Raw genomic sequence first — 12125 nt, 5'->3', positions numbered from 1 at the left:
TTGTCTCACCCTCAGTTTTTCCAACTGAACTGTTTCTTATAACAGAAGCCCTCTTCTGTTCTTCAGAACTACTTGCCTTTCGCCCTTTTGTAACATTAAAAAAGCATTTACTGTCAGCATCCTTGCTGTCTGTATTAATTAATTAATGCTTGTAAAATCTTGATCGGAGCATCCCTATAAATAATGCTACATGATACTGGTTCTTATCGGTATCAGCCGATACTGCTTCTTATCGGTATCAGTCGATTCTGCTTCATATCGGTATCAGCCGATACTGCTTCATATCGGTATCAGCCGATACTGCTTCATATCGGTATCAGTCGATTCTGCTTCTTATCGGTATCAGCCGATTCTGCTTTTTATCGGTATCAGTCGATTCTGCTTCATATCGGTATCAGTCGATTCTGCTTCTTGTGATCGTATCAGTCGATTCTGCTTTTTATCGGTATCAGTCGATTCTGCTTCTTATCGGTATCAGTCGATTCTGCTTCTTATCGGTATCAGTCGATTCTGCTTCTTATCGGTATCAGTCGATTCTGCTTCTTATCGGTATCAGTCGATTCTGCTTCTTGTGATTGGTATCATTCGATTCTGCTTTTTATCGGTATCAGTCGATTCTGCTTCATATCGGTATCAGTCGATTCTGCTTCCTGTGATCGTTAGTGGCTCCAAAAATTCTCTTTGGAGCACCCTTAGAATTTTTTTTTGTCCATACCATGAAAGTCAAAGGGTTCCAATGTTGTTTTGGACCCCACTTACTTTCATTGTAGGGTCAAACATTCTTTTAAAAACATTTCTTCTGTCTGTGTTGTGCAGAAGAAAGAATGACATGAGGTTGAGTAAATTACAACAGAATTTTTATGCTTGGGTGAACTTTCACTTTTAAATCCTTTTTAAGCAAGATGAAATGTGAGACTTTTGTCGTTCAGTTGTTTACAAGCTTTAGCCTTTCCTTCAAGAACAGACACGTTAAAGAATGCGACCCAACAACCCAACAATAGCGAGTATCCTCCGTGATAAATCTCACCTGCTACGTCAACACCTCATCTCACGGTACAATACTAGTTTTGCTAAGAGGACTTGGAGGAGGGGTTTCTGTGAATGTGTTGTGCAGGTCATCCATTCAGTGTTTATAGAGAGAGGCTTTTTTTATTTTAATCTTTTTCTATAAAGCTCCATTATTCAGCTCCTGGTCTCCTTGTCTCAAGCTGGCTCCTATAAATTGTCTCAACATACATTTATCTTGAAAGTGGAGTCTAGCTTATCCTAAAACTAGAAACAACTTTGACCTGAGGCTAGTTGAGTTGTTTGGCCTCTCTGTTATCTAAGCCTATTAAAGAACTGAATTGCCACCCACACAACAACCCTTTCTACCACTGACATTGCACCATATATGCCTAACTAATGCAGTGGTTCTCAACTGGTTTTGGTTCAGGACCCAGATTTGACCTTGAACATCATGTGGTGACCCAGCACAGCACCAAAAGGTCTTTAAAATCCACATTGAAAGTATTAAAATCACCATGAACTTCACATTATAATGTGAATAATAATATGTTTTAATCACATTTTGAATCACAATTTTAATGTGTTTTTCTTTTTCTCCATCAAATCACGAAGCCATGGTCTAAGCTACCAAATAATAGATGAGTTTGCACTAAAATACCATACAGTTTGCTGTTTATTTTGTATTAATACAGTTTATTTTGCTTTGCACAATTGTTTAACATTGTTTTACCCTGCAGTTTGCTACCTTAAAGGGATAGTTCACCCAGAAAGTCATTCTGAAAGTCATTTACTCACCCTCAATTATGAATTTCTTTCTTCTGCTCAACACAAAAGAAGATATTTTGAAGAATGTCGGTAACCAGACAGTTGACGGGCCCCATAGTATTTTATTTCCATACTATGGAAGTCAATGGGGTACATCAACTGTCTAGTTAGCGACATTCTTCAAAATATCTTCTTTTGTGTTCAGCAGAAGAAAGAAATTCATAATTGAGGGTGAGTATTACAGAATTTTCATTGTTAAACAGAAAATTTCATTTAAATTTCATTTCAACCTCAATAGATCTTCTTTTATTTCCAAAATGATGACAGAATTCTTTTTGGTGAACTAGTCTCGCGACCCATTTTTACGTCCCCACCACCACAGTTGAAGACCACTGCAATTTAGTATTGTATAGTAATCTAAATATTGAGGATAAAGTAATGAAAGAATTAAGGAGGAAGAAGAGAAAGGACTGTAGCAGAATAGACCTGAAGCCATGAACACATCACTGTTGATTCATTGTTTTGTATTTGTATTGAGGTTACTTTTTTCTGTCATATTTGTCTTATCTAACGTTTTGAATGCTAATTTATATCAAATGAGTGGGAATTCCCATCACCCTTTCCAGCTAATCAAGTGATGTCTTAGGAAGTCACTTCTGAAATGACTGGATCTGTCTTCTGTTGCACAATAACTTAATTATTACTTATGCAGTAATGCAATTATTCACAATTTTACAGTCTGATGCATCTATTAGCGGAAACTGCCAAGATGTTGGTCTCATAGGGGATATCTTGTGGTGCAAAATAGGGGTTGTTGATACATATTTTGTCACTAATCATTGACGCCTCACAGTTTTATCTGTTTTGATTGCTGCTTTTTTCATAATGGTGTCTGCAGCAATATAGACCAGAATGAGTAAATGTAGTAGTCATTTTTTCCCAGATGAGTGTGTGAGAAAGAGTAAGTTCTCGTAGCATTCATACGAGCTCTCTCTTTGCCACAAGCACTATTTATCTTGGCCCACCGCAGAGTCTTTCCTTTGCCGCTCAGAGCACTTAAAACAAACGCCCACCTACACTGAATTCTGATTGGTTCATTAGCTGCAAAAGACACCTACATGCCTCAGATTGGCTCTGGCTCTAGCATTTGCATTCACAGATGATTTATTACAATCATTTTAGTCTTTTATTTGTATTTAATAAAGATTTGGAAATGGCTTGGCCAGAGCCTAGACCTAAATCCAAGTGAAAACCTGTGGTTTGACCTGCAAATTGCAGTCTACAGACACACTCCATCTAATTTGTGTAATTGGAACAAATTTGCATTGCAAAATGGGCTAAAATTCCACAAATGTGAAATAAACAAGAAGGCTCAAGACTGTGATTGTTGTTAAAGGACTGTGTATAAAGCTTTTTATGCTCACCAAGACTGCATGTATTTGATAAAAAATACAGGAAAAACAGTAATATTGTGAAATTATATATATATATATATATATATATATATATAGCCTACAGTATATATACTTAATTCCTTTGATGGCAAAGCTGATGCCAATTTGGTGCTCAAGAATATCAGAATATCATATACATAATTCACCCGTTATATTGCTAAATGTACCTGCTTTTTCATATAAACAGACAAATATACCAGTATGGCTTCTCTTGAGACTCCTCTGCTTCAGAGCGGTCATAGTTAATGCTAAAGCTCGCCCTGTACGTTGATGTGATTGGTTACAAGGTAGTTTGCGACATAAGAAACACTGGAGATTTCAAACCAGTCTTTGGTTCACTGCAGTTTTAAGGAGAAAATACTCAGCAATGGTGTTGACTTATGAATTTGCTCGTGATTTGTCTTAAATCATATTAAAAACGTCACAGACATATAAACAACATTAAAAACTTTGATATATTTGAGGAAACTGTGATAGATTTGTGTAAAGAATTCTTTGATAAATAGAAAGTTAAAAAACAGCATTTATTTGGAAATAGAAATATTTTGTAACATAGCCTAATAAAAGTCACTTTTGATCAATTTAATGCATCTTTGCTCAGTAAAAATATTTTAATTTAATTTAAAATATCTTACTGACCCCATGTCTTACTGTATTATTGACTGAATAAAACTGATTCCAATGTGTTTGAAAGTATGTTCAAAAATAATTTGGTTGGGAGGTTTAATGGATAAACAAATTGCAAAAAGAAACCAAAAGCATTTTTGCTTCTATTGGAATTTGAGTTTTATTATGCTTTTTTCCTTGAAGCCCTCAGTGGATTGAATTGTTCTGTCTTTCTCTCTCTCTGTGTGTGTTTAAGTGTGTCAGGGAGCGAACAACAAACTGGCCCTTCTGGGAACAGTGGATGACCATTATCAGATCCTGGTAAAAATGTACAGCAACTGCACCGTGGTTCTGGAAAACCTGGAAATCACATATATGACAGAAAAACACGACTTGTCTTTTCTCAGGGTATGATATATATATCTGTTTACAAACACTACGTTCAGTACTATTTTACTGTTATCTTACTGTTTGGTTATACCAATGTTTTATTATATTTTGTATTTCATGACAGATGCCTCAACAATATTTAAATTATGCAGTATAACAACTCTTCATATAGTATTAGTGTTGGATGTTAGTGAGCTTTGTTTAATGTTTCTGATTTTTAGAGCATCCAAGAAGTTGGTGGGTATGTTCTTATTGGGATCAACACAGCTCCCAGCATTCCCCTTGAGAATCTGCGCATCATTCGTGGCCACTCCCTTTATGACGACAAATTTGCCTTGGCCGTCCTACTAAACTGCAACATCAGCATCGGACAAGGCGTGAACCAGTTACCACTGACTAGCTTAACTGGTATGTGGTTATATAAAAGTGTTCTTTGGCCTAGTTTTCTTTTCTTCCAATTGAGAATAACACATGCTTCTAACTGACCTGTGTGTCTTTTGCACATTTGTTTTGTAGAGGGAATAACATTCATTAATCTCCATGCCTAGTGCTGAAAGTTATATTTGGAAAACAATAATAGACCTAAATTTCAACTGTCACTCTTAGTGAAGTTTGTCATACAGTGCATAAATGCATTGTTCAAACACTGTCATTTTCCCTCCTAGAAATACTGAAGGGTGGAATAAAATTTAACAAGAACAGTTATTTATGTAATGTGGAGACCATCCAGTGGACTGATATTCTGAACATGAAGACCCAGCCTACAATCATACAGCCGGCACCAAACTCGGCTAGATACTGTAAGTCCCTCAAGATTATTATTTTTTTTTTTTATATACACACACATATTAAATGGTCCTAATTCATTTTGCACGTTGATTAAGAATGTACTACTCTACCTCCCGCAGGTAAGATGTGTGACCCGCGCTGTCACAATGGTTCCTGTTGGGGCCCCGGCCCTCAAAACTGCCAAACAAGTAAGTGGTCCTAAACTACTCGAGTAACTGAATCTGGATGTTTTTCCTACTTTCAGGCTTTTTAGTAAATTAGTGAAAACATTATATGTAGAAGTGTTTAAAAAAAAAACACAACAACAACAAAAAAAAACAAAAAAAAACACAGAAACCTTTTAAAAGCTAGCGACTGGGAACACAGATACTTTACACTACTATTCAAAAGTTTGGTTCTGAAAACAGTTTATTTGAAGATTCAGTCTCTATAAACACTGCCTTTCTGATAGCCTACTCTGCTCTGATTGGTCAGTTGACTCAGTCTGTTGTGATTGGTCTACTCTGCTCTGATTGGTCAGATGGCCCATTCTGTTGTGATTGGTCTACTCTGCTCTCATTGGTCAGTTGACTCAGTCTGTTGTGATTGGTCTACTCTGCTCTGATTGGTCAGATAGCTTAGTGTGTTGTGATTGGTCTACTCTGCTCTGATTGGTCAGATGGCCCAGTCTGTTGTGATTGGTCTACTCTGCTCTGATTGGTCAGATGGCCCAGTCTGTTGTGATTGGTCTACTCTGCTCTCACTGGTCAGTTGACTCAGTCTGTTGTGATTGGTCTACTCTGCTCTGATTGGTCAGATGACCCAGTCTGTTGTGATTAGTCACTAACAGCTCATGTCAGAAACAATTTTTATTTTTTATTTTTTTTTGTGGTAATTGTAATTATTGTGAGAATATGGCTAAAACTGATACATTTATGGATGTTTTCAGTAATAAGACTTACACTGTTAATAGTTTTATAAATTGCAATACTACCCATGTTGTCTATCGATTAGAGTGTACTTGTGGCTGCTTTTACGTAGGCCTCACATAAAAAGAAGACTAAGAGACAGGGTAGCTGAGCATACAGTAAGTATGCCATCCGGACTGGTAATATGAATTATTCAATGGCCAAACATTATACAGACGCAAAACATGGAAGGGATTCGACCGTACGAGTAGTGGGCATTGAGGCTATTCGCCTTGATGCCAGGGGTGGGGATATAATAAAACGCCGTAAACAGAGGGAGACATATTGGATCTATTCCTTGAGGGCCACTAGTCATCCAGGTCTCAATGAAGATTTTGACCTTTCACCCTTTTTGTAATTATTGTGTCTCTATAGGGACAGTATATTGCTGTTCGTAAATGATGACTAGTTTTTGAATGCAATAGACCCAATTGCCATTTTTGTACACTATTCATGTTGTTTTAGAACCATCTTGACTATGAATTAAGAATTATGATGTGCAACTGGTTTATTGACTATTGGTGCATATTGTGTGGAGTACACTGGATGTTTGCAGTAGTGTCTCTCCTGTTCTTCCACTTGGAGATGTCTCATTTGGTCTTGTATGGTTTAATCTCTGGCATTAGCCATGACCTGAACTATTGCCTCTAGTGGCAAAGAAATTGTGTTGCAAGTGCCAGAGTGGCACACCTGAAATCAGTGCAACTATAAGTATGGCTTGATTCTGTCTGTTTGTTACCAACACCCTGATGAACGCCAGTGGGCGGATACGCGTTGGTGTTTTAATGCTTTAGCCCTCTAAAACAATAAAGGCTTTTTAACTTTTGCATCCTACTGAGTGCCTGGACCTGGATTTAAAAAAAAAAAAAACAATTTTTTTTTCCTTATTATCATATCTGAATTTCAGCTCCGGAGGCTTCCTAAACGCTTGATAAACAGTAATGTGAACAGGAACAATGGAATCCGTTTTTCCGTATCATCCTTTTTTGGATTTGATTTTGCAGTGCAGAAAGCAGAAAACTTTTTGACAACATGAAATACATCGAGTAGACGTTGTTCACGGGCATCCAATGAAGACCATTGACTGGCATTATACAAATTTGCTACATTGTTATGTAACTGTAACAGGAAGTGAGACAGGAATTGCTGACGACTCTTTTGCTGGAACACATACGACAAAGGAGATTAGAACAGAGAACAGACTTTAATGATAAATCCACAAATGCATAGCTTCAACATTTACGTAAACGAGATTGGACAAGTAAGTGAAAAAAGCAGGAAGTATAAAAACTCATATTACACATTCACCCAAAATGTTGCATGGTAGTGCACTATATAGAAACATTTAAAAAAATACAACAAAATCAAAAACAGGAAACTTTTAGAAGTTATTTAGGCAACTAGAAACACTTTGTGTTTCTTAGACTTTAAATTGTTAACCCAGCACAACATTTAACCCTTGGTTATCTTAAACCTGGGTTATCTTGTTTCATGCTGTACTGGTTAGTGATGCACAATACCACTGCAAAATGCAGAGAATTGACAGTTTTTGGATTTCTGTAAGGATTTCTGCTTTTTGAGTATTTTTCTTTAGTTTGTTTAGTTGATCCTTGACTTATATTTCACGACTGCCAACCAAAGTACACTACTTGACCCCTACTTGTCTGTTAGCATCTCTGAAGTTTCTTCTCTCTATGAATCTAGTGACTAAGGTGATCTGTGCGGAGCAGTGCTCGGGCAGGTGTAAGGGATTCAAACCTATGGACTGCTGCAATGAACATTGTGCTGCTGGCTGCACTGGACCCAAACCAACCGACTGCCTGGTGAGAAACACACGTGTGCAGATGCGTTAGATTCATTTCCCAACCATTCATTGTTTCCTCATTTATCATTTACCACATCCTGTATGCTATATGTGAGCGTAAATACAGTTAGTTAATTAGGTTAGGTATTTATGAACTGAACTAGTGTGAATAATAATAGCAGTATGACTCAACATGTGAGAAATACACAGCCACTTGAATGTGTTAATAAAAACTAAAATAACTGTTTTCTATTTGAATATATATTAAAATGCATTTTATTCCTGTGATCAAAGCTGACTTTTCGGCATCATTGCTCCAGTCTTCAGTGTCACATGATCCTTCAGAAATCATTCAAATATGATGATTTGCTGACAAGAAACATTTCTTGTAATTATCAATGTTGAAAACAGTTGTGCTGCTATATTTTTTTGTAGAAACTGTGATACTTTTGATGAATGGATATATTTTTTTTTAAATAAAAATCTTTAGAAATCTTTGGTACAGTCCTGTTTCGCATGTACATGTACTTATTATAGCAATAACTATAACTGGGTTTAACTATAGGAGAACCTTCCCCTAAACCTAACCTTAACCCATGTAGTTACCTTAAATTACTAGTACTTTCTTGGGGAAGTACACTATACACGTACTGTAAAATATAGTGTAACCAAATCTTTTGTAACATTTTAAATCTTGTTACTGTCACTTTTGATCAATTTAAAGCATCCTTGCTGAATAAGCGAAATATTCTATTTTTTTTTTGTTAAAAACTTTTGAACTATAGTGTACTATATAGTATATAAGCCTTTGAAAAAAAGGTTTGACAAGAAACCTTTTAGAAGTTATCTAGCGGCTGGAAACATTTGTTACAGTGAAACATTCATTACCAGTGAAGTGCACAGCTGCAGTAAATGTAACCTCAAGGGCAATGAAGATGATTTCGGACTAGTTGCCTCATGGGAAATGCTGTTTGTTTTCTGCAGGCCTGTAAGGACTTCCAGGATGAAGGGAAATGCAAGGACGCATGTCCACGGCTCATGCTCTACGACCCCAACACCCACCAGCTCGCTCTCAACCCCGACGGGAAGTACAGTTTTGGGGCAACTTGTATCAAGAAATGCCCACGTAAGGCCAGGCTGAAGTCAGAATGAGACACGAATCTTCGAAGCCTGTTATTTATTTATTTTATTTTTTTCACTTGAAACACACAACCAGATTCTAATTATATCTTTCATGCAAATTCAAAGCTGTTAGGTCTTGAATTCTTGCATTCTGGAGATTAATGTTTTAGGTGTTCAGGGTTAAAATATAAACAACACAATCCAGGTAAAGAGAATCACTCTGGTGTGGATCGTGAGCCTGCAACTCAAACTCTGGTTTCTGAATAACATCTCAGAAAGCAGGATAACTATGACAGAATGATTTGACGCATTAGGATTGTGTTGCTGGTTGGTTGTGGTTAACGACTCTGGAATGACTGATGGTTTGATGTTTTTCTCAGATAACTATGTCGTGACAGACCATGGGGCATGTGTGAGAACATGCAGCCCTGGCACCTATGAGGTGGATGAGGGTGGAGTTCGGAAATGCAAGAAGTGTGATGGCCTGTGTCCAAAAGGTACAGTTGAGACTGCCGGTCAGGTTTGGCAACAAGATGGGTTTTTTTTTAAGTGGAAAGATTGTTTGTCTGTTTGTTTTCTCTCTTTTTTTTCTAGTTTGAACACATTAGTCTTGTTTTAGTTGCATTTACAACTGTATTCTAATATAATTTAAAAGATATAATTAAAACTATGTAGAAGGCATAAAAACGACAATCCATTGCAGTGTCTGTTAGTGATCTGTCCTTCCATAGTATTGCACGTCAACTATTGTAACTAAGCTTTTCCAACAATACAGTCAACATATAGTCATGATATGTTGTATTTCAATAAAATAAAATAAAAAACACACACGTGTGTGTGTGTGTGTGTGTGTGTGTACACTATTGTTCAAAGGTTTGGGGTTCTTTTAATGAAGGCTGCATTTTGTTTTAATCAAAAATATTATTACAAGGTAAAACTTATTTAACTTGTAAATAATTTATTCCTATGATGTCAAAGTTAAATTTGCAGCACTATTCCAGTCTTCAGTGTCACATGATGTCGCACGAAACATTTATCAGTTTTATCATTTATCAGTTGCACTGCGTAATGTTTTTGTGGAAACGGTGCATTTTGTTCAGGATTATTTGATGAATAGAAAGTTCATGAAAGTTTATGAGAACAGCATTTATTTAAAATAGTAATATTTTGTAATTTTATAAATGTCAATTTTAATCAATTTAATATGGCCTTGAGCTCAACATATTTAATGATTTAATTTCTTTAAATAAAATGTTACCCCAAACTATTTAAACTCGTCATAATTAGATTTTTAAGATAATTCAAAGCATAAATTCAGTCAAGTTTTTACTGGTAGCATAAGTACTGAATTTAGTTTTGCCTTTAGGGTTAGTTATTCACCTAAGAAAGGAGTTGCAGTTAATTTTTAATGTGTGTGCTAACAACCCTTTAGTTTGCAATGGGCTTGGAATGGGGCCTTTGTCCCATGTCCTGTCAATCAATGCCAGCAACATCGACTCCTTTGAGAACTGCACAAAAATCAGCGGAGGTGTTGCAATCCTCACCACAACATTCAAAGGGTGAGAATGATATTTTAAACTCTCTGATAACAAAGAATGGACTGCACAATGCTGAGTGCCATTGTATGTTGCTTAAAGACATCCTACAAATATTTTTGGTTACATTTATTTCGATAGTCCACTTTAGACATTCCTCTAACTATTAGTAACTTTGCAACTGCATGTCAACTAAATCTCATTAGAGTATTAGACTGTTAGTTTGGGGATTGAGCTAGTAGAATAAGTTGACATGCAGTTGCAAAGTTATTTATAGTCAGTAGAATATCTGTAAGGGAGCATCTAGTGTCAGCAGATATTAAGCAGACAGTCTACTAATACTAATGACAGATATTTGACAGGTAGTTGCAAAGTTATTATATTTAGAGTTGGGTATCATTTGAATATTAGCGATTCTGGCCACTGATTCCGATTCTTATTGATTCTCATTTCGATTGAAATTACAAAATTACTCAGTCAAGATCAGTTTATGATTTTCTTTTTCTTTTGTTCTTTGATTAAAATTAATGGCACAGACAGCGGCAGGAATATTAGGCTGCTGTCACTTTAAGAGCTGCACGAATGCTGATATTATACAATATACTGTTTTCTTTCTCAACTGTTTATGTTCACAAAAGACAAAACCGACCAAGATATTTTAACATCATTTTGAGTGTATTTGTCTGTTCAAGCGAAAGAAGATGGGAAATAGAACTCAATTCAGTATTCGCGCACTGTATGAGAGGCGGGTGCTTGCGCTTTGGATGTGTAACAGCGCACAAGTGCTGAATTGAGTTTCTTATGCGTCTTCTAGTGCTTGAATGGTTTGAAATCACATTAAAATTTGCACACAGGAATCGATAAGCGGAATCGAAATGCGTGTCTTATTGAATCCCCGGTTCTTGGAAACTTGGTATCGGTTCTCGATATCCAACCCTACTTATAGTCAGTAAAATGTTTGTTGAGGACCATCAGACAGTCTACTAATATTCTAATGAGAGTTAGTTGACATGTAGTTGCAAAGTTTTATTTAGTAGAACGTCTAAAGTGGAAATCGAAATAATGTTACCATATTTTTTTGCCATTTGCTTAGCATTTCGATTGTGTGATTGAGGCAAATTTTCCACAAACTCTTTGATATCAATCTGCTTATGGTGACGTTAGGATTTGACAATCATTTTGGTTTTGATTACCAGAAATAAAGTAATTTTATGATTTTTTAATTTTTTTATTATTGCAGTGACCAGCATACTAAAACTCCAGGACTGGACCCAGCCAAGCTCAGCGTGTTCAGAACTGTAAAAGAAATCACTGGTGAGAATGCAGTGGTTTAATATTGGACATTTATGATGGTTAAAATGGTGTATCATGTAGGGGACCTTGAGTGTTCATAAACTTCCTCTTCACCCAACTTAAAGGCTACCTGGTGATTCAGCAGTGGCCGGAAAACATGTCATCCCTCAGCGCCTTTGAAAACCTTGAGGTCATCCGTGGACGGACAAAGCAGCAGTAAGTCAATAAGAAATACTGTGGTCTCAAAAGGGGCTTTCGCACCAGGTAGTTCCAGGTACTTAGTTATATGAACTAGCCACCAGGGTGGTTCCCCGAGAACTAATGGTTCCGCTAGGGCCATTTTCCTGGTTGCATTCGCAACGCCAGTAGGAACGCCCATATTTAATGAATCATAACGCGATCGTATTATTAA

The 12125-nt window shown here is 36.6% G+C and overlaps 1 protein-coding gene across 2 annotated transcripts in view; it reads left to right on the top strand.

Moving 5' to 3' along the window:
• egfra (epidermal growth factor receptor a (erythroblastic leukemia viral (v-erb-b) oncogene homolog, avian)) overlaps nucleotides 1-12125 on the top strand; it is a 66748-nt gene that overhangs the window by 29540 nt on the left and 25083 nt on the right. For both annotated transcript variants that reach the window (XM_079876017.1, XM_079876016.1), the window contains exons 2-11: nucleotides 4090-4241; nucleotides 4445-4631; nucleotides 4889-5023; nucleotides 5132-5200; nucleotides 7664-7782; nucleotides 8748-8889; nucleotides 9266-9382; nucleotides 10318-10444; nucleotides 11661-11734; nucleotides 11839-11929. In XM_079876017.1, the coding sequence (XP_079732143.1) occupies nucleotides 4090-4241; nucleotides 4445-4631; nucleotides 4889-5023; nucleotides 5132-5200; nucleotides 7664-7782; nucleotides 8748-8889; nucleotides 9266-9382; nucleotides 10318-10444; nucleotides 11661-11734; nucleotides 11839-11929 (1213 nt within the window). The remainder of the gene's footprint in view (nucleotides 1-4089; nucleotides 4242-4444; nucleotides 4632-4888; nucleotides 5024-5131; nucleotides 5201-7663; nucleotides 7783-8747; nucleotides 8890-9265; nucleotides 9383-10317; nucleotides 10445-11660; nucleotides 11735-11838; nucleotides 11930-12125) is intronic.

Source organism: Squalius cephalus, assembly GCF_949319135.1.
Source record: "Squalius cephalus genome assembly, chromosome: 7".
Lineage (NCBI taxonomy): Eukaryota > Metazoa > Chordata > Actinopteri > Cypriniformes > Leuciscidae > Squalius > Squalius cephalus.
The sequence above is the reverse complement of the archived record's forward strand: the minus strand, read 5'-3'. Positions and strand labels throughout refer to the sequence as shown.